This window comes from Geotrypetes seraphini, chromosome 12 (genome assembly GCF_902459505.1).
Source record: "Geotrypetes seraphini chromosome 12, aGeoSer1.1, whole genome shotgun sequence".
NCBI lineage: Eukaryota > Metazoa > Chordata > Amphibia > Gymnophiona > Dermophiidae > Geotrypetes > Geotrypetes seraphini.
The window spans coordinates 45,804,971-45,832,234 of NC_047095.1; the positions used below are offsets into that span (position 1 = coordinate 45,804,971).

Here is a 27,264-nt window from a genome sequence, read left to right on the forward strand (position 1 = left end):
GGAAAGTTTCTAAGCGGTGTACCGTAAAATATGGTTTAGACCAGGGGTTGGCAATTCCGGTCCTCGAGAGCTGGAGCCAGGTCAGGTTTTCAGGATCTCCACCATGAATATGTACGAGGTGGATTTGCATGCACTGCCTCCTTGAGATGCAAATCTATCTCATGCATATTTATTGTGGACATCCTGAAAACCTGACCTGGCTCCGGCTCTCGAGGACCAGAATTGCCTACCCCTGGCTTAGACAAATACACTTTTCTTAAAACTTAAATAACATTCAAACAAACAGACGGGTACAATATGTACAAGGCAGAACAACAATATTGTAGAGAAAAGGAATAATAAGGTAAAGGACAAGAGGTAAGGGATACCATATAAAAAAAAAAAAAGAAAGAAAGAAATCACAGGGCGTCCTTAATAGGACGGTTATTTGCCAAAGGCGTCTTTGGTTATCCTGATTCTCTTGCCAGAGCCCTAGTACTGAGGGAGACTCCTGAAAGTACTGACAGCTTGGGGAGTCATACTCCTTTTTCAGTCCATGTTAATGTCAGTTCTAATGTCCACATTAAGGCCTTTCTGCATTGCTCATTCTTTTTAGTTTAGACACGAGGGTCTTAACATGCAAGATAAAGGTTATTGCTTAGGTCATCATATAGTACATTCATTTTCTAGGTTTCAAGCCAATGGCGTAACCATACAGCCAATTTTGGGCGGGCATGTCTTTCCCTCACTTCCTCCACCCCCCAGCCCATATCACCTCTCTCTTTCCCTAACTTTCCAACTCCGTGCAGCATTTCTATTTTTCTTCAGGTCACCGGCAGTGGTTCCTAAACGCTGCTGGTGTCTGACATGGAAGCTTTCCCTATGACGCATTTGCATTATGTATAAGAGGGAAAGCTTCCGGGTTAGCTGCTGACAGCATGTAGGAACGGATGCCGGTGACCTGTGGCTGCTGGGTGAATGGGCCCGAGTCCAAACTGAGCGGGCCAGGCCCAGCCAGGCCTACTCCGTGGCTAGGCCCCTGTTTCAAGTCAATAGAAAGAACTGATGACTCAACAGACAAAAATGGAGACATCAATATGAAAATTACATTGCAGTGCGTTACATTTATAAATCTGTATGTTTGCCATCTTGCACTTACTGTTCACTTGCAACGGATGAATTCCTGGACATGGTCTTTGGTGATAAGTCATAGTCACTGTCGGATCGGTACAGGAATGATTCTCTGCGCTGATTGTGACTTGAAAAGTTGTTGTGCAGCACAAGTCCCGAACCAGGGCTGGCTTGGGGATCCAATGGACTTCGACCTGGTGATGGGCCATTTTCCACATCAAAGCTTTAATTAAAAAAAGAAAACAAACAAAAATAAATAAATAAATAATTAGCCTCCAATAGATATTCCACCAGAAATCTTTTCCACTTAGTATTATGCATCCTTTGATCTTGTTGTATGTTTTTTTGCTTTATTATAAAACTCAATAAAACGTTTGAACTGAAAAAAAATTCCCAACATGCAACAATATAAAGTCTACCAGGCAAATTACCTTATCCATCCCATATCAATTAGCAAAATACTGGAATCAACTACTGCTTACTCTACGATCTTGTGACCACTATCGCAGGTTCAGAAAACTTCTAAAAGCATTTATGTACCAAGAGAGGGAGCCAACCCTGGTATAAGTGAAATGGTAGTTGTAAAAGCCCATTTCTAAACTGTCCAATGCAACTCCTGGGACATAACGATGAGCCAAAGATGACTTACTTACATTTGTAACTATGACCTGACTGTATTAACAGTTGTACTGATCTACCTGCACTAGCAACCCTATTGAATGCCCGTGTCACACTGTCCATTGTAACTTCCTGGGTAACTGACCCAACCTCTTGTAATATAATCCGACCTAGAACTGAATAAATACAGGCATGTGGGCTCTCTTAGAGATAATGTGCTGCGGATGGGCAGACTGGATGGGCCATTTGACCTTTATCTGCTATTATGTTTCTATAACACAGGGGTAGGGAACTCCGGTCCTCGAGAGCCGTATTCCATTTGGGTTTTCAGGATTTCCCCAATGAATATGCATGAGATCTATTTGCATGAACTGCTTTCAATGCATATTCATTGGGGAAATCCTGAAAACCGCCACCCTTGAGCCCCTCTCCCCCCCACTGTCCGCAGCAGGAGGGATGCCCACTCCCTCTTGCTGCAAACCCCAAAACAATCCCTAGCAGGAGGGATGCCCACTCCCTCCTGCCAGCACCCCCCCCAACATCCCCAGTAGGAGGGATGCCCAAACCCTCCTGTTGGCACCCCTCTAAACACAACGCCCCAAAACCCTGACCCCACCCCCCCCAAGCCCACCTGAAACCCCCCTCCTCTCGTACCTTTATAAGCAAGGCTGGCCAGAGGGATACCTACTCTTTTGGCCAGCAGGCCCATTTCTTCAGAATGGCAGGCCTTCTCCTTCCCAGTGCAGAGATTGGGTGAGAATGGAGTTTACAGGGAGGGGGGGAGGGATAGGTGCAAACTCTGTTCCTGTGCCATTCTCACTTGACAGCCTTGTTCCCTGTTTCAAAATTGTCCACCATGTCAGGTAGTTGTGTTGCAGTAGAAAGGGAATGTGAATAGATGCGAACAACTTTTCGGTGTTTCAGCATAGTGTGTAAAAATAATTTTTTTATTTTTTAAATGAAAAAGTGAAGTGCAGCACAGTCTCCCCAGTAAATTTCATTTTATTTTTTACATCTCATTTTTTACATGCTTAATTGCTCTTTTAGGCATTCCAAAGCAATTTGCCAACATATTAAAACTAAAATGTTAATAAAAAGAAACAAAATAAACCCACAGACAAATGAGAAAAAAGAGTAAACTCTGTGGGTGTTTGTCCTCAGGCTTATTAATTATCCTCTGGAGAAGCTCTTTACTTATCAGTACAATCTGGACTTAGGTACGGTATCATATTAATATATATAAAAATAAAAAGAACAGACTTATTACGCACAATCCAGAAATGTAATAGAATGACAAAGGATATGTGACATATCGTATATCCTGTGCTGCACCCAGTGGCGTAGTGAGGATAGGTGCCCCCATGCCACATCCATGCCCTCCCACCCACCCCGAACCTAATTAAATCTTTGCTATCGCAAGCAGCTTCACTGGCCTGCTGCTCGTGCCAGCGTTGGCTTTCCCTCTGACATCACTTCTTGGTCCCATGACCTGGAAGTGATCTCAGAGGAGATCCAGGCTCACGCAGGTGAAGATTTAAAGAGGTGGGGGAAGGGAGAGTGCAAGCGGGGGGGGGGAGGGGGAGAGAAGAGCTGGCGCTCCCTCCTAGATGGCACCCTGGGCAGTCTGCCACCCCGTTCTCCCCTTACTATGCCGCTAAGAGCAGATATAATACATGGATCCATTGTAATATAATCATAAAGGTATATCAGAAAAACTTATCAAAATATATTATAGTAAATACCAAAGGGATGCCCAATAAGAAACTAACCCCTACCCCGTTTATGAAGCCGTATTAGCTTTTTTTATCGTCGGCCACAGTGGTATAAGCTTCGACGCTCATAGAAGTCCTATGAGTGTCGATGATAATACTGCCGCAGCCGATGATAAAAAAGCCTAATGTGGCTTCTTAAAAAGGGGCCTAAATAACACAATAAAAGTTACAATTATATGGCAATATACTGCTGAAAGAAGGACTAATAAACTGTCTAAAAGAGACAACTTAATCATAAAAATACCAGTGAATGTGAACTACAGATAGCAAAAAACAAGAGTGTTAAAAAAAAAAAAAAAAAAGCTTAAGGACAGGCTTAAGAACCACTAGGGGCAGTCTAGGGGCGAGATTTGGGTGCAGGTATAACTTTTCTTTTTTTCAATCAGGTTTATTAGTCAAGAAAATAATCCAAGATAACAATGCAAAACAGGAAAAAGTTGTCATACATCAACATCAAGAAACACAGATAGTGTCACAGATATCAACAATTGTAATATTTATCCCTCCCCTCACGCCTCAAGAAGCTAGAAAACCCAAACATTTCCCTGAGCAAAAGGCAGAATTAAACAATCCCTTCCCCAAACCCACACCCTCACATCTCCCACCCATCCCCAAAAACCCTCAAACCCAACAACCAACTAACCCCTTCCGATCCCTAACAAGTAGGAACCCGAAAGTTGGAGTCATGTCTTAACGGGACCTGTCCCCAGGTCCCAACCACCCAAGGTAGAAAACAACACTCCCCCCTCCCCCCACACACACATTCAGACAATTAAACCCAACTACCCCGTCGCATGCATACTCACACACGCAGCCAGGCCACCACTCATCCAAGCAATCCAACTGGACGCAAACCAGAACAGCCACATGCAAACGCACAGTAGTTGAAAATCCCCAGCAAAGGAAACCAAGCAACATTCCAGCAACAATTAGCACACTGGCACCACAATATACAGCAAAGAACAGTGAAAGTTGCAAAATTCAAACTAAGAACAACAAGAGAAATACTCTCAACCAACCCTTGCACACGCAGTCATCTCCCCACACTCAAAAATCACCTGTTATGTTACAATTATATAGCTCCTGACTCAACACCCGACTCATGCCGCACTGCCAAAACACTCATACCACCCGTTAGGGAAAAATAAACACATGCCGAATCAACACCTGACTTTCCACAACAGTCAAACCGGGCCACTCAGGAAACCATAAAAGTAAAATGGGCAGTATTCTCAAAAATCTGTAAGCCCCAAACGACAATCACAGAAAGCAAAAGACAAGGCATTCAGTCCACCGATGCAGCAGAGTCCGAGGAGAGGGTGTTCAAATAATCAGTAGCCGCCTCAGTCGAATCAAAAGCACGCCATCCAGCAGTGGTGAAAACTCGCAAGGTGGGACAATAAAAAACAAAGCTTCTTCTTCGAAAGCGCCACACAAATAGAGGAAAATTGGATTTGGCGATCTTGAAGCGCTGAAGAATAGTCTTGGAACAGGCGGACTTGGTGTCCTTTGTAGGTCAGTGAGTCTTGTTGAAGTCGATAGCGTTGCATCAACACTGCCTTATGCACGCAATTGTGAATTTAGGCGATGACTACACAAGGCCTTTGACGATCTTCAAGCCACCTCCCCAAACGATGTTCCCGCTCCAGCCAAACAGGACCTACACCTGATGGAAAAGGTAATTCCATATGCAACTATTGCTCCAGCCAGGGCAGAAGTCTGGTGTCTGAAATCAACTCAGGCAGACCAACTAAATGTATATTATCCCTCTGGGAGCGGTTCTCGAGATCCTCGAGCTTCTCTGCTTGCTGATGAAGTTGCTCTTGCACGGACTCCAAGTCCTCCGAAGGCCGATGTCGATGTGTCTTCTATAGCTGCCACTCGGACCTCCAACTCCCCAGTGCGCTAGATATATCAGATAACATTGACTTCACTCTCGACAGTTGACCAGAAAGTTGGAGGAAATCAAGGTTCTAGGGCCTGTACAACTGCCACAGTCAACTCCTGGACACTACCAGCCGGAAAAGGTGAAGTGGAGTCCCCCGAGGAGCCTGCCATTTTGGAAGGCAGCGAATCTGATTTTTCTCGAGCTTTATCTCTCCTCGAACTCTTTGTGCTCATTTGGGATTCAAGTTTAGCAAGATATCTGTTCATAGAATAAAGCAGTCCACTCAATAAGGTACCAAGGAGGCAATAATCAGTCTGATGGGGGTAGATGAGGCCCGGGGATCAAGAGCTCAGTCAAAGCATGTCCGACCTAACTCACCATATCACGTGACTCTCCTCGGGTGCAGGCACAACTTAACCGGTTAGTTAGCAAGAATGTTGGCCATGCATGCCCCGACACTGAAAATCCAAGGTTGGCTCAGCCTGCGGCTTTGAGCAGCTTGCAACTTGCATATTGCCATGAGCTGAATTTTCCCCCTTTATGGCTAAATGTCAAGTCCTTTGCGACACAAAGAATCCTCAGAGAACCCCGTGTACACTGAAACCTATCAGAAATAATATACAGAAGATTAGAAAGACACATAGCATAATATATTACTAGCAGCAAAAGAGTCACGCTGCTATAAATTGGCATTCATTGTTCTGCACTCCTGGAATTTTAAGAAAGCTTTGCAGCATAAATGTAATTTGCCAAAACGACAATACCTAGCTGTATTTAACAAGGCAATTTAATATTCTATATATACTTTAGTATTCCAAAATACAACATAGATGCTTCTACTTTACTACACTGGTCATGAAGAATAATTCATAGTAATGTCTGGTATTATACAAGAGGCATTCGTTTTCCTGCTCTCTTGTGCAGGTGAACCACATTTATTTCAAGACCGTGTTTTGCGCTCTATAGGAAACACACTTCTGCACAGCAGCATTCAGTTTTAAGGGCAGAACTGAAAGCCCTAATTACGTAGTTTTTACAAAGGCACGAAATGCTAGGAATGCGCTTTCGTTAGCAAGCCTCGAGTTCATTAGGACACCTTTTTGCAAAATGCTCTTTGCAAACTAGGAGCAGCCAGCCTTGGACATCCTTTTCCCCAAACTAGACTTTAAATCCCTCGGTGTAATGAGTCCTTGTCTACTTGCGTCAGAACTCAATTTTGCCGTTACAAGGCACCTACGGGTGGGAACGTCGAAGCTGAAATTGCAATGTACAGGTCAGGACTCTATTCAAAATAAGCTTCGCTCTATTAAGTGTACAATAGAAACCTGAAAACCTTATAGGTCTTTTAATTTGAACTCAGGTGATATATTGGCCACTTATATTTTTCTTGCATACTAATAACGAAGCAAAAAAATTTAACTTTGTTCAGTGTAGCTTTCTTAATTTGTGCAGTTTTTCATTGCAGGTCAGGACATGTACAGTTCTGGAAATATTTTAGCAAAAGGATCTGCAGATGTAAGCCTTTTCTAAAATGCAGGCAAGAATGTGCAGCAGAAGGTTCTATTTTATGATTATAAATGGGGGAGAAAAAAAAATCAATAGAGAGAAACTCAGCAACCTATGTGTATTAAGTTGTGAAATACCAATTTACATTTTATGTCAGCAATTTTGCAAACCTGCACATATCTACCGTATTTGCCGGCGTATAGGACAACTGGGCGTATAAGACGACCCCCCAACTTTTAGTTAAAAAATAGAGTTTTGTGTTATACTCGCCGTATAAGACGACCCCTTCTTCCTTCTCCACCCCTTTGTATTCCCCCATGTGCTTTCAGCGTTCTTCTCCCTCCTCTGTCTTCAAGTGCTTTCAGAGTCCTTCCCCCCCCCTCCTGTCTTCACCATGGCATTTCAGCGTCCTTCTCCCCCCCCTCCTTCTCTACCACCCCGGTTGCAGCACAGCCAGCCAGGTCCCCTTACTTTTGTGGCACTTCCCCGACCGACCGACAACAGCCCGGGTCCGACAAACTTCCCTGCCCTTAACCGCGAATCTAAATTACCTTCTTACAGCTGCTGTAAGAAGGTAATTTAGATTCGCGGCTACAGGGCAGGGAGGATTGTCGGACCCGGGCTGTTATCGGTCGGTCGGGGAAGTGCCACAAAAGTAAGGGGACCTGGCCGGCTGTGCTGCAACCGGGGCGGGGCGGCCGCCCCTCTCTCTTGGTACCGCGAGGCTACTCTCCTTCTCCTTACCTGCCATGCCTGCAGCACAGAGCCGAACGGAAGTCTTCCCGACGTCAGCGCTGACGTCGGGAAGACTTCCGTGCGGCTCTGTGCTGCAAGCAGAGAAGGTAGGGAGAAGAAGAGCCGCGCGACTGAGTACATCCAGCCCCGCAAGTAAGGGCATGTAAACTGTACCCGGCGTATAAGACGACCCCCGACTTTGGGGAGGATTTTAAGGTACTAAAAAGTCGTCTTATACGCCGGCAAATACGGTATATATATTTGCTATGTAAATCCTCCCTTTCTTTTTTTTTTTTTTAATTGTATTCATTGTATAAATTGCTAGTTTTATAGTATCTTATATGTTATTTCTTATTTTAGTATTATGTTTAATTATATGTCACTTTTATATATTGTAATTCGCTTAGAAACAATTTTAATTAAGCGATTAATCAAATATAAATAAAACTTGAAACTTGGTCTAAGTTGCTAATTACAGAGGGGCCATGAAAGCTGTGCAATAGAGTTGCTGACTGCATAGGGTTACCAGATTTTGTCCTAAAAAAAAAAAAGAGGATGTGTGGCCCCGCCCCCATTCTGTCTACAGCCCGCCCAGTTCCGTCCATAACTCTGCCCTGTTCTGCCCACAGGCCTGCCCCATTTCAACCACAAACCCCGGCCCCACTCAAGCCCTACCTCTTCGGGGCTGCGTCTGGAGTACATCTGCACAATTTAATACAGAATAACCTCGTTATAATGGACTCGTTTATAACGGAATATCGTTTATAGTGGACGAGGTCCACTGGTCCCGGCCGTGCACCTTTATGAACATGCAGAAAATCACCGCATATAGCAGATTCGCATATAACGGACTTTCCATATGACGGACAAACAATTTGGTCCCCAGAGTTGCTTTTAGCTGTAGTTTTGTTCGGCTATAACGGAATGCAGGCTCCTCCTACAAGGCGCATGACGTGCCAGTGATATAGCATCAAAATGCAGCCCAGAAGAAAATGACAGAGTATTTTTCGTTCCAGTACAGTGCGACACAATGCTTTAGAACATCTTTTAGGGTTCTGGTTTTGCAATCATTTCGTGCCATATCAATGTTTTGCTGAGTTTTGTTATGGATGTTGCTGATATGCTTGTTTCAAGTTGACCTAAATAAAGTTTTTGTTTCAAGTTGACCTAAATAAAGTTTTTAAAAAATGCAACTCTGGATATAACGGACCGTTTTTCCAGGTCCCTTGAAGTCCGTTATAACAAGATTATACTGTATCCTCAAGCAGCTTGATAACTTCTCCCTTTTTTTTTTATTTTTTTTTTTTTTTACATTGCTGTTAGAGCTCAGGTTCATGCAAAAGTTTTGAATACAGTTCACATTTGAATGCATAGAAAACTTTAGTTCACCCGAAACCGCTAACCCAGAGGAAATCCCATGTGTTAGCAAACTGGTCTTAGTGAAGTGAACTAAATTGGCAGTTTTCCCAGCAGAGAAAGATGAATAGTGAAGTGTTCCAGGGATCTATACTGGGACCGGTATTATTTAACACATAAATAATATGGAATGATGAGAGACTAGGGTGATCAAATTTACACAAAATGGAGCAAATTATTCAAAACTGTTAAAATGTGAGCAGAATGAGGACCTTTCCAAAATGGGTTAATGGACCTATAATTAACAGATGAAACTTAGGGCTCCTTTTACTAAGCTGCGTTAGGGCATTAACGCGTGGAATAGCGGGTGCTAAAATGTCATGCATGCTAGATACTAACGCCAGCATTGAGCTGGCGTTAGTTCTAGCCGCGTAGCGCGGGTTTAGCGCCCACTAAAATGCTGCGTGCGCTAAAAACGCTATTGCAGCTTAGTAAAAAGAGCCCTTAATTTAAGAAAGTGAAATGTGAGACACATGGGGAAAAATGATCCTTTCTATAAGTTCACAGACTTGACCCAGAAAAAAGATGGAGGACTCACTATGGAAAACACAATGAACTCTTGTATGGTGGAGGTAAAAAAAAAAAAAAAAAAGCAAACAGAATATTAAGAACATAAGAACATAAGCAGTGCCTCCGCCGGGTCAGACCATAGGTCCATCCTGCCCGGCAGTCCGCTCCCGCGGCAGCCCAAACAGGTCACGACCTGTCTGAATCGCCAGAAGGGGCCCCCTTGCCACCTTGGTTTCTCATTGAAGTCCTATCTTCCCATCGAAGTCCTAACCCTCCGGTCTTGCACATGCACGACCTGTTGGGTTTCTATACTTATTACCTGGTTAGCTTTCTATACTTGTGTTACATCCCAGCTCCTCCCTCAGTATCCCACGATCCCTTTTTCCCTCAGGAATCCGTCCAATCCCTGTTTGAATCCCTGTACCGTACTCTGCCTGATCACTTCCTCCGGTAGCGCATTCCAAGTGTCCATGACCCTTTGGGTGAAAAAAAACTTCCTTGCATTTGTTTTGAACCTATCTCCCTTCAGTTTCTCCGAATGCCCCCTCGTACTTGTTGTCCCCTTCAGTCTGAAGAATCTGTCCCTATCCACCCTCTCTATGCCCCTCATGATCTTGAAGGTCTCTATCATATCTCCCCTGAGCCTCCTTTTTTCCAGAGAGAAGAGCCCCAGCCTATTCAACCTCTCGGCGTATGGGCAGTGTTCCAGCCCTTTTACCAGTTTCGTTGCTCTCCTTTGGACTCTCCAAAAGAAATGATAAATACAATAGAGAACATTATAATATCTTTGTATTAATCTATGGGTAAAAGACCACCTAACTGAAAAGTTAAACAAACTCCCCATTAACTGTTAATTAATTAACTGGGCGCAGAGGATGAGCGCTTTGATTTGTTGAACTGCTATGCTGGCGATTCTGGCCCCGAAGAAGTGGCATTGTTAGCCACGAAATGATCCATCGGTTGCACATTTACTCACACATTCATACTATATAGATACACAGTTCACGCTACCAATCCAGCATCATAGGTAAGAATGTTCATAGTCTTAGAGCAGGGCTGCCCAAGTCCGGTCCTCGAGATCTACTGGCAGGCCAGGTTTTCAGGATATCCACAATAAACATGCATGAGAGAGATTTGCCTACCAAGAAGGCAGTGCAGGCAAATCTCTCTCGTGCATATTCATTGTGGATATCTTGAAAACCTGGCCTGCCTGTAGATCTCGAGGACCGGACTTGGCCAGCCCTGTTGTAGAGCAGCAAAGTGGAATAGAGAGTCAGTGGGTCGGGAGTCTTTTCATGGAAAATTTAAGGTGGGCTGTCCTGTTTGAGGAAGAGAAGCGTTTTTAGGAGCTTTCTGAAGTGCAAGTAAGAGGTTGATGTTCTGACCAGTTGGCTCCATTCAGGATCTTTGGAGGCTACTTGGTAAGGTAGGAGTCTTTAATCGAAGGGAAGGCGAAGAATGATTAAGGTCGAGCAGATCATACCTATGATGCTGGATTGGTAGAGTGATTTTTCCTCACCATTAATACCGAGGCTTTTTCTTTTGCCTGAAAATTGTTTTGGCGCCCAGTTAATTAATTAACAGTTAATGGGGAGTTTGTTTAGCTTTTCAGTTCTAAAAATAAAATATACACATATGACTCATTAGAATTAAAGAAGAATCTTGAAGAAACTAGCTGAAGCTATGAAGCCCTTTATATCTCTATGGGCTTCGGGGCTGTTGCCACAGGGAAGTTGCTAGCGTGGCTTTGTAGAAGATGGGGTTAGAGTCTATTGTTTAATAGTAAAATTTGCATTGGATTGGTTCAACACAAAGTCCTACGCAAAATGTACTTTTTGGAACTCTGAAATTGTTTCAAACTGTGACAACTTTTAATCATCGTGTTCAAAGCACAAAACTTGACAAATCAAATTAATAAGCAAGGTTGCACAGATGAAGAGAAACACTGGAGCAATTTCTCGATATCATTAATTAAAATGTTACCAACCAGAATTTCAGTTAATAACATTGTGTGGCAGTATTGTTATCCCCAGAATCTATTCTATTTTTAAAATCCTTTATGTATACAGATTTTAAGCAATTTGTCCAGTAATTACATTGAAATGGGAAATGAAAGGCTTTACATTCAAAACAAACGGAAAATGAAGAGGAAAAGAGCAATTAGAAATTAGAAATCCAAATGAGACGTATGAATTCATTTCTGAAGCAAATCTAAAAAAACAATCAGAAACATAAATTAGCTGAAGTGACGTCCAACTTCACCTTGGAAAAGTGCGGCACAGAATGAAATACATGTTCCCCTGTGGTTAAAGAGATCAGCAAAGTACATCAGCTAGATGTGTATTTAGATTTTAGCAAAGCCTTTGACACAGATGTCTAATAAATAAACTGAGTGCCCTTGGGATGAGTCCCAAAGTGACGGGCTGGGTCAAGAACTGGTTGAGTGAAAGGCGACAGAGGGTAGTGATCAATGGAGATCGCTCTGAGGAAAGGGATGTTACCAGTGGTGTGCCTCAAGGTTCTGTTTTTGGGCCTGTTCTTTTTAACATTTTTATAAACGATATTGCTGAAGGGTTGTCGGGTAAGATTTGTCTCTTTACGGATGATATGAAAATCTGCAATAGAGTAGACACGCTGGATGGTGTGAATAACATGAAGAAAGACCTGGCAAAGCTTGAAGAATGGTCTGAAATTTAGCAGCTAAAATTTAGTGCTAAGAAAGGCAAGGTCATGCATTTGGGCTGCAAAAACCCAAGGGAACGGTACAGTTTAGGGGGTGAAGAACTTATGTGCATGACAGAAGAGTGGGACTTGGGTGTAATTGTATGTGATAATATTAAGGTGGCCAAACAGCTTGAAAATGTGACAGCAAAAGCTAGAAGGATGCTAGGGTGCATAGGGAGTGGTACGGCCAGTAGGAAAAAGGAGTTATTGATGCCCCTGTATAAGACTTTGGTGAGTCCTCATTAAGAATACTGTGTACAATTCTGGAGGCCGCACCTTCAAAAAAAGATATAAAAAGAATGGAGTCGGTCCAGAGGAAGGCTACTACAATGGTATGTGGTCTTCATCATAAGGCGTATGGGGACAGACATCTCAATCTGTATACTTTGGAGGAAAGGCTGGAGAGGGGAGATATGATAGAGACTGTAAATGCGCATGAGTCGAGTCTCTTTCATTTGAAAGGAAATTCTGCAATGAGAGGGCATAGGATGAAGTTAAGAGGTGATAGGCTCCGGAGTAATCTAAGAAAATACTTTTTTATAGAAAGGGTGGTAGATGCAAAAAGGCCTGGGATAGGCATGTGGGATCTCTCGGAGAGAGAAAGAGATAATGGTTACTGTGGATGGGCAGACTGGATGGGCCGTTTGGCCTTTATCTGCCGCCATGTTTCTATGTATTCACATTCGGATGTCTCTTCTACAAAGCTCTGTATGGCCTACTACCCAACTACCTCACCAATCAGTTTACATTCGCCAGATCCGGATGACCTGCTCGACCTCAATCACTCTTCGCCTTCCCCTCAATTAAAAAATGCACCCATAAAAGATTTATCAACAGACTCCTGCCCTACCAAGTAGACTCCAAGGATCCCGAATGGAGCCAACTAGTCAGATCATCAACCTCTTACATGCACTTCAGAAAGCTCCTTAAAACGCTTCTCTTCCCCAAACAGGACAGCCCACCTTAAATTTTTCATGAAAAGACTACCGACCCACTGAATCTATTCTACGTTGTTGCTCTAAGCCTATGAACATTCCTACCTATTTATTTATCTCCCTCCTTATAAAACCATGCTTAACCTCTCTCTATGCAATCTATATAATTTTCAGTCCTCTCTCCATTTCTGTAGCTCGCTGATTCTCCTTGGCCATTTTTCCTGTAAACTGTTTCGAACCGAAAGGCTTTCGCGGCATATAAATAATGATTTATATTATGTTATGTTATCCCACATGCCTAGTGCACCACATAATTGTCTAGAAATTTCTCCAATTGGACAGAATTGAAAAAAGCATATTTAGTACCCTGAAACTTTGTAATGCACAATAGGGGTCCTTTTATCAAGCCGCGCTAGTGGGGTTAGCGCGTCGGACATTTCATCATGCGTTAACCCCCGCGGCCGGCCAAAAAACTAACGCCTGTTCAATGCAGGCGTTAGCAGCTAGCGTGGCAGGCGGTTTAACGCGCAGTATTACGTGTGTTAAACCCCCTACCGCAGCTTGATAAAAGGACCCCTAAGTTTAGAAAGCCAACTGGAAAAAATGTGCTTTTAAATGTCTTTTAAATTTTATGTAGGATTCTTCTTTTCTCAAGTCTACGGGCAGATTATTCCATAATCGTGGAACTAAATTAAAAAAATGCACCATCTCTAGTTGATGCAAGATGTGCCTTCGAAATATGAGGAACGACTACCCTATTGTCATTCAGAGATCGTAATACTACTGTCCTGGGGATAAACAAGTGGTTCGTCAAGCATAATTGAGAGCTAAATTTGCCCACAGGCAATTATTGTTACAGTATAAACAAGATCAGTGTTCAGCAGTTCTTATTTTCGTACATTGGTATGTAGCCAGGTTAGCATGTCAGGAGCTTTGCGAGAAACCTGTTTTCCTATCAACAGATGAAAAATATTGGAGAGATGGTAAACTCCTGTACACAATCACAGACTCAGGGGTACCACACTATTTGTGGGAGATGTCAGTGGTCCCCTTATGCTATAGTTGGTGACAGTCGGCAAAATCCTACCACTGGCAGGATATATCAAGCAAGAGAAGTAACTGATTGCAACACGCCTAATGTGATATATATGATCCAATGTCTATGTCGGAAGTGATATGTAGGTTGTACGACACGGTCTGTAAAAATAAGACTGAATGAACATAAATCTAGAGTAAATAGACATTGATACTGTGCCTATTACTTTTTGGTTTTTCCCTATATACAGTTGGACTTATTGTGTGACATTGGCAACTGATGGGCCATACGCTTATTGCATTATTGATGTTGTTAAAGTAGGGTGGGAAGGAGGCAATATTGAGAAATTATTAAATTTTAAAGAACATAAATGGAATTTTCTATCTGAACATTCTAATTCCTAGAGGTTTAAATGAAGATATGGAATGGATGTCACTGATAATAATAATAATAACTTTATTCTTGTATACCGCAATACCATGGAAGTTCTATGCGGTTAACAGATGAAGAGACTGTACATTTACAGCGAAATTACATTTACAGCGATGCTACATTTACAGCGAAGTTATTTTTACAGCAAAGTTACATTTGAGTGATCTGGGATTCTCTGATAATATATACACATACTGTAACATCTTAAGTGATTATCCTGATTTTTAATGTTGTTTATGGAGATGCTGATATGGAGACTCACTCACTATGATGTATGGAAGCAAAAAGAATATCATTTTTTACATCTGGGAGATAATTATGGTTATACTTTTCAAATTATGTAGAAAGATGAACAACAATGAGAGTTGATACCGTTAGTGGCAATATTTGCAGCATAATTACAGAACAGGAAGTGTTAAACAGGGGACAATGAGGATCATGGTAAACGGAAACAATGATACCTAGTTGTATGAATGAAGATAAGAATAGCCTTACTGGGTCAGACCAATGGCCCATCAAGCCTAGTAGCCTGTTCTCACGGTGGCCAATCCAGGTCACTAGTACCTGGCCAAAACCCAAGGAGTAGAAATATTACATACTATCAATCCAGGGCAAGCAGTGGCTTACCTCTGTCTCTGTCAATAACAGATTATGGACTTTTCCTCCAGAAACTTGTCCAAACCTTTCTTAAAACCAGCTACGCTATCCGCACTTACCACAACCTCTGGCATTGTGTTCCAGATCTTAACTATTCTCTGAGTGAAAAAAATTTCAGCCTATTGCTTTTAAAAATATTTCCCTGTAACTTCATCAAGTGCCCCTAGTCTTTGTAATTTTTGACAGAGTGAAAAATCAATCCACTTGTACCCATTCTACTCCACTCAGGATTTTGTAGACTTCAATCATATCTCCCCTCGGCCATCTCTTTTCCAAGCTGAAGAGCCCTAACATTTTTAGTCTTTCCTCAAACGAGAGGAGTTCCATCCCCTTTATCATCTTGGTCGCTCTTCTATGAACCTTTTCTAGCGCCACTATATCTTTCTTGAGATAAGGAGACCAGAATTGAACGCAATACTCCAGATGAGGTCGCACCATGAAGCGATACAGGAGAATTATAACATTCTTAGTCTTATTAATCATCCTTTTTATAATAATTCCTAGCATCCTGTTTGCTTTAATGGCCGCCACTGCACATTGGGCGGAAGGTTTCATCATATTGTCTACGATGATACCCAGATCCTTTTCTTGGGCGCTAACCCCCAAGGTGGACCCTAGCATCCAGTAACTGATTCAGGTTATTCTTCTCAATGTGCATCACTTTGCATTTGTCCACATTAAATTTCATCTGCCATTTGGATTCCCAGTCTTCCAATTTCCTAAGGTTCGCCTGCAATTTTTCACAATCCACATGCGTTTTAACAACTTTGAACAGTTTAGTGTCATCTGCAAATTTAATCACCTCACTTGTCATTCCAATTTCCAGATCATTTATAAACAAGTTAAATAGCACTGATCCCAGTACAGACCCCTGCGGCACTCCACTGTTTACTCTCCTCCCTGCGTGCTACCTGATGGGCCAATATGGTATACTGATATCAAGGGGGTAATTGTTATATGAACCGCGACTGGAGACACCGTGGCTATCTTGAAATACAAGAGATATATGATATGTCGGTAAGAACTTCTAGCCTGTGTTTTTTGATCATGAATAATCGTAATTTGTGAAGCTATGATATAAATAGGGAAGTTTAATTCAGATGTTAAAAACCTCGTGCTGATGAGAAGACTAAATGGATTATTCAGTTACAGCTATCTTGACACTTAACACCCTGACCCTGATGAAGAGGGAGAATCATGATTTCACGTCAGGAGAGGTGTCGTTATATTCAGACACATGCAAGATAAGTCATAAATTTTCATATTAAATAATCTCTAGTTCAATGGAAAGATAAAAGTTGGAGATAAAATACAACGGAACAATGAAGAGTGAAGCTGCATTTTGAGTAATATACTCTAGCATAGGGGTGGGCAACTCCGGTCCTTGAGGGCTGGAATCCAGTTAGGTTTTTCAGGATTTCCCCCAATGAATATGCATTGAAAGCAGTGCATGCAAATAGATCTCATGCATATTCATTGGGGAAATCCTGAAAACCCGATTGGATTCCGGCCCTCGAGGACCGGAGTTGCCCACGTCTGCTCTAGCAGCTATCTGAAGATCCAAAAAATATATACAAGAATGATTAAAGAGATATAGAAAACAAATATTCAATATGTGATGGTGAGCTTCCTCTTCTGTCATCATTGCTGCTATTTGAAGAATTGAGCCTGGAGAGTGGAGTAGAAGCACTGCCTAGTAAGCTGAGTATACGGGTGCTAGAGAGTCCACGGAGAGGGCTGGAGACAGGAGAAGCATGGCTTTGAGGCATGAGAGATTCTACTATCAATGTTGGAGGAGGAGGAAAATTCTGTGGAAGTCAAAGATAGTCCTTTAGCCAGGGTAGTCTCAGAAGTATTACTTAGAAGGAAAGCTTACGAGACCTGTGGGAAGTCAGATTACTAATTTGACTTCCATGGGAGAATGCTGCGGGGGTCAAAGCCTGCTCTGAGAGAAGCATTTTGGGCAGATGGTCATGGTCATCTTTATTTGATATACCATCAAATTTTAGTGTATATCTAGGCAGTTTATCAGGTGAAGATCTCAAGAACCCTGCAAGGGGGGGGGGGAATGCAAACACAGATAACCTCGTAGTCACCAGGGCCTACAGTCAAGTGATTCCTTTAGGGGAGGGGGTAGAGAGGAAAACGGTGACAGAGTTCAAAATGGCGTGGGATGAACATGGGATCTCTAATCAGAAAATAATGGTATATATTGAAGAACTAAGGCCAGTACTGGGCAGACCTGCACGGTCTGTGTCACATATATGGCCATTCAGTTGAGGATGGGCTGGGATGGTTTAGATGAGCTGGCGGTATTCTAGTCAAGTAGGTGGCCACTTGAGTAAATGACCTTTTATAGATTGCCATGTAGTGGAAATGTGTATGCCATCATTAAGTAGTGTGCCAGTGGACGTGTGCATTAGCGGAGTTTGTGCAGATTGCATAGGCTGCATGTAAGATATATTTATGTATGTACATGCTACCATCTAGGTACAGACAATTACAACACCTAAAGGGCTGGTGTAAATGATCACACCTTAATATTCACATTTTTTCATCCATTTGTTCTAGTATGCTATCAAGAAATGTTTACTTACGAGTGTATATCTGTGCAATGGCGTATAACTACTGAAATTCCAACTAAATGTTATTCTATAGATATCTGCTTAATTTAAACAGCGCTTATTTGCAAGAGCGATGCCCCATTTGGCATAGATTGTTCAGGGAGACTTGGAAACGCCAGTGGGATATTCACAATTCCCCTAAAAGTCTCTACTGAACATGAAGCCTTGTGTAAGGATATGTGGTGGCTGGCACAGAAAGCGGGAGTAGCCATTCCTGCATAGCTAATTGGGCATACTGAGGACTGCATTTTATGCATTCCTACATGCCCAATTTAGCTTTGTGGGCATCAGTGATTGCATAACTCCTTGCTCCGCCTTGATTTTGTCCTATATCAGTCTTAGCGCAAGCCAAAGAGTGCCAAAATCTGGCCTCTCCTCTCAGAGTACACTACCAAACCCCTTAGCCATGCTCTCATCACCTCTCATTTAGACTACTGCAACATACTTCTCTCAGGTCTTCTACTCAACCGTCTTTCTCCTTTTCAATCCGTTCAAAATGCTGCTGCACGACTCATATTCCGTGAGAGCCACCATGGTCACATTGCTCCTCTCCTCAAGTCACTTCATTGGCTCCCCATCCGTTTCCGAATACAGTTCAAACTCCTCTTACTGACTTACAAGTGCATTCACTCTGCAGCCCCTCAATATCTCTCCTCACTTATCTCCCCCTTTGCGACCCGCTGTAAACTCCGTTCATTGGGTAAATCTCTCTTATCTGTACCCTTCTCCTCCACCACCAACTCCAGACTCTGTCCCTTCTTTCCTGCTGCACCGCATGCCTCAAACAGGTTGCCGGAGTCAATAGATTATGCTCCATCTCTAGTAGTATTCAAATCCAAGCTAAAAGCCCACTGTTTGAAGCTGCTTTCAACTCTTAACTCACTCACTGTCAGTTAACTTTACCCATCTTATCATTCTTTCTGCTAGAAACACCCCAACTCTGAGTTGTTCTGGTTGCCCAAATTAGATTATAAGCTCTTCTGAGCAGGGACCGTCTATTGATTGTTAAATGTAGAGTGCTGCGTATGCCTTTCAGTGCTAAAGAATTGATAAACAGTAGTACTAAATCAGTGTGGATATTCTGCAGCACTGTCCAATGGTGTTGCTTAATTTTGGCTCCTAGGCAGGAGCCTCTCCTGCCTAGTTAAAATTGATTTGCATATTTCCTCTTTAGAGCAGCCACTGGATTTTCAGGATATCCACAATGAATATGCATGAAATAGATTAGCATGCACTGCCTCAATTGCATGCAAATCTTAACTCATGAATATTCATTGTGCATATCCTGAAAACCTGATAGAACTAAGTATACCCTAAGGAATGGGAATGGAGTGGCTGCTTTAGAGTTTTGCAATAGTGTTGGTATCTACAAACCTATGTTTTTTGCAGTGAATACACATGTAAGTGCCAGATTTCACAAAGCCACAGATATAAAGGTTTCCAATTAAGGATTCAAGTGAAAAAACTCTTTTAAATTAATTTTTGAAGTGAAAGCAGCAACACTTTGCCTTCAATCAGTGGCGGAGACCTGAAATCTAAACGAGTAGGTCTTTGGCTCTGTGCATTTGCCTGGGATCAGGCACAAAGGTCAATGTAGGAATTTATAAAAATATTCATACATTTCCATTATGAAACTGGAATACATGCATGTACAGTTTTTTGGACTTCCAAACCATGCGCCCTTGAAATTGGTGTCTCTTGGAGGATTTACACATAAATACTGGCTTTGTGAAACAGCAGTTTAAAAAAAGTAGGATAGTTATCAAGTTGCATTCCGTCTAAACCAGTGGTCTCAAACTCGTGGCCCGGGGGCCACATGCGGCCCGCCAGGTACTATTTTGAGGCCCTCAGTATGTTTATCATAATCACAAAAGCAAAATAAAAGTTTCTTGTACCTGTGTCTCTAGCTATAAATTACAATATTATTATTAGGACTTAGCCAAAAGGAAAGATTTATAAACTATAAACCTTGTAACCCTTTCTGAGCTACTAGGAGGATGGGATAGAAATTGAATTAAATAAAATAAAGAGTTTTACCTCATGCAAAATTGTCATTTCTTTAATAAGAAATTAACTATTTTTTTTCTGAGGCCCTCCAAGTACCTACAAATCCAAAATGTGGCCCTGCAAAGGGTTTGAGTTTGAGACCACTGGTCTAAACTATGTGTTGTTTGTCCCTTAATGTTTGCCATAATACAGTGTTAGTTAAGTCATTAAAGGGTAAATACTGTAGTAATAAAATGCAAAGTGTGCACATGCATGCAAAACATCTCATTTCTATGGAATTTCCTTAACATGTTTGGAAAAATGACCCCAGCAAAACGCTGAGGGTGATTTTACTGTCTTGGGAGCACTTAGCCTCAAAGCTGCAGCTTATGTTTCCAGGCTGCATCTTACAGGGACCAGCCAAAATGAAATTAAGCTGTCCTCCTGCAATCCTCCAATCATAATCTCCCCCAAATGGCCCATTTTATTGCAGCTTAGCAAAAGGATCACACTGCTTTTTAAATTAATGCATGTAAAAAAACCAACAGTTTTTAGTGAAGACGTCCATTTGTTATTTTAATGCATTGAGGCTGAGCTGGGTCCAGAGAAGCTGACTCTTCCCTGTCGCTGCTCTTTTAAACATATCAAGAGAAAGCTAGCCTGAATCAATCCATAAAGCTATACGTGAGGAATGCAACTTTTATTTTAGTTAAGCAAAATTCAGCTTGCACGATTCGTATTTTGCAAGAGCTGCTATACTCATGTTACCCCTCTCCTAAAGTCACTTCATTGGCTCCCTCTCCATTTCAGAATACAATTCAAACTCCTCTTACTGACCTACAAATGCATTCACTTGGCAGCCCCTCATTATCTTTCTTCACTTATTTCCCCCTTTGTTTCCCCCCCCCCCCCACCATGAGCTCCGCTCAGCTGGTAGGTCCTTCCTATCTGTGCCCTTCTCCTGCACTACCAACTCCAGACTCCATCTCTTCTATCTTAAGAACATAAGAAGTTGCCTCCGCTGAGTCAGACCAGAGGTCCATCGCGCCCAGCGGTCCGCTCCCACGGCGGCCCATAAGGCCCATTGCCTGAGCAGTGGTCCTTGACTATTTCTTTAACCTATCTCTACTCCTATCCCTATAACCTAACCTCAATCCTTATCTGCACCCCTCAATTCCCTTGTTCTCCAGGAACCTATCCAAACCTTCTTTGAAACCCTGTAACTTGTTCTGGCCTATCACAGCCTCTGGTAGTGCGTTCCATGTATCCACCACCCTCTGGGTGAAAAAGTACCTCCTAGCGTTTGTTCTAAACCTGTCCCCTTTCAATTTCTCTCAGTGCCCCCTTGTATTTGTGTTTCCCCATAATCTGAAAAATCTGTCCCTGTCCACTTTTTCTATGCCCTTCAGGATCTTGAAGGTTTCTATCAAGTCTTGCTGCATTGTATGCCTGGAACAAACTACCCAAAGCCCTAAGGAGGTCTCCATCTCTGGCAGTGTTCAAGTCCAAGTTAAAAGCCCACCTAACTCCTCTTACCTTGGGTTCTGCATCCCCAACCCTATATGTCGTGTCTGTCCAAGTTATATTGTAAGCTCTTCCGAGCAGGGACCGCCTATTAAATGTCAAAATGTACAGCACTGCGTATGCCTTTCAGCTCTATAGAAGAGATAAACAGAAGCAGTAGTGAATCCTCTCAGGAGGATATTGTAACTAGAGCGACCCTCTTAGTGATCTTTTCAATTGAACAGGCAAAGATAAATATCTTAACAATATCTTATTCAAGGAGGGATTCGATCTTTTCTGTTACAGCTCCCCAAATTTGGAACTCTCTTCCTCTCAATATAAGAGAAGAAAAATTACTTTCTAAGTTCAAAGGGCTACTGAAAAGTTGGCTGTTTAAGGACGCCTTTAACTGACCCTTTTCATAATCACATTATCTCATTCCCTGGAACTTATCTGGGGTGTCAGGTCAAAAGCGCGCCAGGACAAAGGCGCGCGCAGACAATTGAGCGCAGTGCGGAGGCGCGCGCCGCAGAAAATTACAGTTTTTAGGGCTCCGACGGGGGGGGGGCGTGGGGGGGAACCCCCCACTTTACTTAATAGAGATCGCGCTGCGTTGTGGGGGTGTTGTGGGGGGTTTGGGGGGTTGTAACCCCCCACATTTTACTGAAAACTTCACTTTTTCCCTGTTTTTAAGTTAAGTTTACTGTAAAATGTGGAGGGTTACAACCCCCTAAACCCCCCACAACGCCGTCGCAATCTCTATTAAGTAAACTGGGGGGGCTCCCCAACAAAACCCCCCGTTGGAGCCCCTAAAAACTGTAATTTTCTTTGGCGTGCGCCTCCATCTTGCGCTCAGTTGTCGGCGCGCGCCTTTGTCTTTCGTGGGGTTGTCTATGAACCCTTATCTGGACAAGGAACACTGTTAAGTAGAAATTAAGTGGGCACCGTCCCCCAACCTTTTGTTTCCTTACCCATCCTTTTTATTCATTTTCAAATTGTATTTAATCCATTTTCCCCCCTCCTCTTCATCTGTGTTTTCACGTCATAATTGTCTTTAATGTCCTATTTGTTGGAAATTTTTTATTTTGTAAATCGCATTGGATTTGGATACTGCGATTATATCAAATATTTTAAATAAACTTGAAACTTGAACAAGATATTTCCGGAAGAAAGATATTCAGTTATGTGGTCAGCCCATCTGGATATTTCCAGATGTGGCTAGGATCACCCAATTACATCGGAAGGAATTTTTGAAATTAAAAGATAGGGTAACATCTCTAGGAGGAGTTTTTCCCTTCAATTTCCTTGTAAATGTGTAGCAACATTAGATTTTAATAGATATATTTACTTCGACCCTTCCCAGCTTGAGAGATTACTGATTGAAAAAGAAGCTTCTGGTGAGGGGTAGATGGTAGTGGATATGGTTGAATCATAGAAATGAGAAGAAGGATGGGTTGGGTTATTTTCCTCATGTTTGTATAAATAATAATTCAAATTCAAGTTGTCTCCTTTCGTTGACGTGGGCTATAAATTCCATTATTTTACGAAGAAAATTATTAAGTTAATAGTAGTAGTAGAGCTGATGCCTTTTTTCAAAGTGAGTTAGTTTGTTCAGGTACAGCAGGCATTTTCCCTGTCACAGTCTAAAGTGTACCTGAAGCAATGGAGCATTCAACAACCTGCCCAAAATCATAAGGATCCACCATAGGATTTCAACAGTGCTCCCATGGTTCCCAACTCTCTGTGCTAACCATTAGACTACTGCTCCACTCCCAATATATAATCCCAATATATAATTGCTTTTCTTTACCTTCTCTTGATTATTTGTACTCAGTCTTTAATCCAAGAGATTTTGACATCATTTTTATGAGATTGTTTTAAAGGTAGTATCAATATTTTATTTTATATATATATAAAGGTAGTATTATATATATATAAGGTAGTATTATATATATATATAATAAAATATTCATACTACCTTTAAAACAATCTCATAAAAATGATGTCAAAATCTCTTGGATTAAAGACTGAGTGCAAATAATCAAGAGAAGGTAAAGAAAAGCAATGTACAAGGGTATCAGAGAATTATTTGAGATTAAGATTTATTCACTGCTCAGCCAGTAGATGGCTCTCCCATTTCATATTTTGCCAGCGTATAAGAGGAGTTGACTCATCGGTGCATACAATTGGAAAATAAAGAAAGCCAGCAGAAGCTAAGGTACTTTTGCACGTTTGAAAACAAGGATAACAAATTTATAGATGCACATGCAGTGAAAAGATGTGGCCCAGTGCCATGAAACAGCAGTGACAAATCAAATGTCCTGTAAGAGCATCGACAAATGCTTTGCTTTATATTGTTGCACAGATCAAGAGGTCTAATTTAACAATGTTATTATAATTGATTATTTCTCTGCATTTTTTTTTTTTTTGTTAAGACCAAATGTAAGTTATGATTTATGAACTGAGGATGGCTCTTTTTTTGGCCTTTTGACCAGAAGTGAGAAATCCCACAGGGGACAAAAATCTGTCTCGATGCAGGCCATATAGGGAAGATTAAGCCTTCTCTAAATAATTTAAAACAAATTATTGAGTAGGGAGGGAGGGGAGGTTATTCTATTCAATAAGAATAATTTAAATATTAGATTTCTTACATAATTTTTTAAATATTACAGAATATTAATTTGTTATGAAATGTTATACTTAAAGCATATATGAGAGTTAATCAAGTGTGTATCTTTAAGTTCATACGAGTTTAACTGCTACACTTGTTGTAACATGCAAAAATGAATAAAGAATTTAAAATGAATAATTTAAAACAATTACTCATCATCCCTTTCCTTTTTTTGTTATTAAGTATTCACATGTGAACAACCTATAGTGGATTAGTTTATCAGTTAATTATACTATATATTAGAAATGTACATGTAACCACAACAAAAAATTCTTGAGTACCTGAATAAATTAATGTAAACCGTTCTAATTTCCCCCGGGAGAGCAGTATAGAAAATTTAATAAATAAATACTTTAAAAAAACAGCTAGCAATTTTAGTAGAATATCACATGGCATTATGGGACAAGGATTTGAAATGCTTAATTATGTCTTCTGACACCTATCAACAATTTAGGCGATCTTTAAATACATCTCTCTTTATTAGATCATTTGGATAGTAGATACATTCCACTCACTGTTTTCATTCTTGTTTTTTGTATACATTCTGGTCTTTCTGTAAACCACATAGAACGTAACAGCGTTGCGCTATAGAAGCAAGATTTTATGTTCTGTTATGTTACTATTTGAGCAAGAACTACCCAAAGTTCAGGCTGGTTTCAGAAAAGGTCGAGGAACAAGAGGCCTTATTGCCAATGTTAGATGGATATTGGAGAAAAGCAAAGAATACCAAATACCTTTGCTTCATTGACTACAGCAAAGCTTTTGACTGTAGATCATAATAAAATATGGAGAATTCTAGTGCAAATGGGAACACCCAGGGCAGGATTAACCAATAGGCCAAGTAGGCACGTGCCTAGGGCCTGAAATGGTCAGGGGGGCCCAATGAAGGAGGGCATCAACATTGTTTTTTCCAAACGGCGATGGGCCCCTCCAGCATCAATTGGCAACGCAGGCCCTCCCGATCGGCAATGCGGCCCCCCCCCTCCATTGACGGAAAGTAAGACAAGCAAGCAACGCGGATAAGAAAGGCAACGGGAACTGTAATTATGCAAGCGGTGCTGCTTACCCAAAGCTTCCCTCTGACGCAGCTTCCTGTTTCCACCTGGGCGCATGGTGGGGTGGGGCGGGGCAGGGGGGCCCAGTATACTTGGGTGCCTAGGGGCCCTCGACAAATTAATCCTGCCCTGGGAACACCCAAATACATAACTCAGCTGATAGAGAGCCTATATGAAAATCAAGAAGCAGCAGTGAGAACAGAATATGGTAACACAGATTGGTTTCCAATAAAATGTGGCGTCAGGCAAGGACCCATTTTATTTTGGATTTACCAGAGGCTTTTGGTCACTTACCTAAGGGGTATAAGGCTCTGTGTAGGAAGATGGGCAAATGGCAAAAAAATTTATACTTCAATATTGGACGATCCCTGACCCGCCAAAGTTTTGGCATTGGCGGAACCAGTTACATCAGTTGGCCATCTGGGAAGCTAGAGATGCTGGAAGGACTAGGAAGCGAAAAATGCTGTTTATGCAAATCTGGGATCCATCTTTGCAAGCCTTACATTCTAAAGGTCGAAGTGCGGTTTTAAGATGGGTATCCTAATTGGGTATTTTTATTTAAGAGGATTGAGTTAAAAATGGTGTGTTTTGATGAGGTGGGATAGAGAGTACCGTTGGGTGGTGAAGGGAAGGGGGATTTGAATAGGGGATGAGAGGGGTTTACTGGGGGGGTTGAAGGTATTATTTATGTGGGTTTATTATATTATTGTATTTGATGCATCATACTGTATTTGATGTTGTTTGCATTTGATGTTATTTGCATCAATAAAAATTGTTTGAACCTAAAAGCAAATTTAGAAAAGAGAGCATTGGTTTCAAAGTTGGTGGCCGAAATATAAACAATCTGCGCAATGCAGATGATACAATGCTCATCACCTGCAGCAAAGAAAGAAATGCTCTATCTTCTGAGAAAAGTCAAAGCCAATAGCCATAACATGGGATTAGAACTTAACATAACTGTTCTCTGCTAGAATCAAATGTAAACTTCTTCTCCTAGTCTTTAAAGGGCGCTCACCACTTGCTTCCCCGCCTAGCCATTCTGCAAGATATCACTTATTCACTGTTCCCTCTCTTACTTCTTTCCATAGGTCATTATTGAGACGACTTGGAGAAATCCAGTGCTTATTCCTAGGATAAGCATCATAGAATCTGTTTTACTACTTGGGATCTAGTTAGGAACTTGGGACCTGGGATGGCCACTGTTGGAAAGGATACTGGGCTTGATGAACCCTTGGTCTGTTCCAGTACGGCAACTCTTGTGTTTTTATAGGATAATCAAGCCATTATGACATCACTGATGAGGTTGGCCCTTAAGCATTGGTGGAATGAGGCATTATGACATCACAATCTGAGCTCTGGAATGTTGCTACTCTTTGAGTTTCTGCCAGGTCCTTGGTACCTGGGGTGGCCACTGTTGGAGACAGGATGTTGGACCTTCGTTCTGTTCTAGTATGGCAATTTTTGCGTTTTGTGTGAGACCTATTTTGGTTACATTGGCCCTATCTCTGAATTCCCTTCCTTCACATATAAGGTTGGAATTGTCTTTAACAAAATTCTAAAACAAAGCTAAAAACACACCTCTTCACCTTTTCATCTCTTTCTTAAGCTCTGTCCTTTTTTCTTGTGCTGTCGCACTACGTCTTTACTTTCTGCTGCTCAATGGATCTACCTAAAGCCAAGACTTAACCCCGCCCCCCTCCTTTTACAAAACCGAAAAGCAATTTTTAGCACAGGCTGGTGCACTGAATTCTCTGTGCTGCTCCCAATGCTCATAGAGTTCCTATGAGCATCGGGAGTAGCGCAGAGCATTCAGAATGCCGGCATGCTCTAAAACCTGCTATTGCGGTTTTGTAAAAGGGGAGGGTTAGTGAAGAGACATGCAGTAGTAGTCTCCAGTTGTCCCCTTCCATGATGTTTGCCAATTTCCAGAGGGGCATGGACGCATGGGTCACGTGGATTGCTTGCTGGGGCAGGTTCATGGGGTCAGAGAAGAGTAGTTTTGAAAGAGTAGAGGCTATCCTGGGGTAAAGAAAATGGCAAGGACAGGTGGTAATTCATTCATATCTCATCTCAATACTAAATTTGT

General features: G+C 41.8%; 1 protein-coding gene across 5 annotated transcripts in view; it reads right to left on the reverse strand.

Annotated features, from left to right (window-relative positions):
- Positions 1–27,264, reverse strand: part of PDE4B (phosphodiesterase 4B) — a 522,826-nt gene that overhangs the window by 129,673 nt on the left and 365,889 nt on the right. For all 5 annotated transcript variants that reach the window (XM_033916537.1, XM_033916534.1, XM_033916536.1 and 2 more), the window contains one exon: positions 1,139–1,333. In XM_033916537.1, coding sequence (XP_033772428.1) covers positions 1,139–1,333 — 195 coding nt within the window. The remainder of the gene's footprint in view (positions 1–1,138; positions 1,334–27,264) is intronic.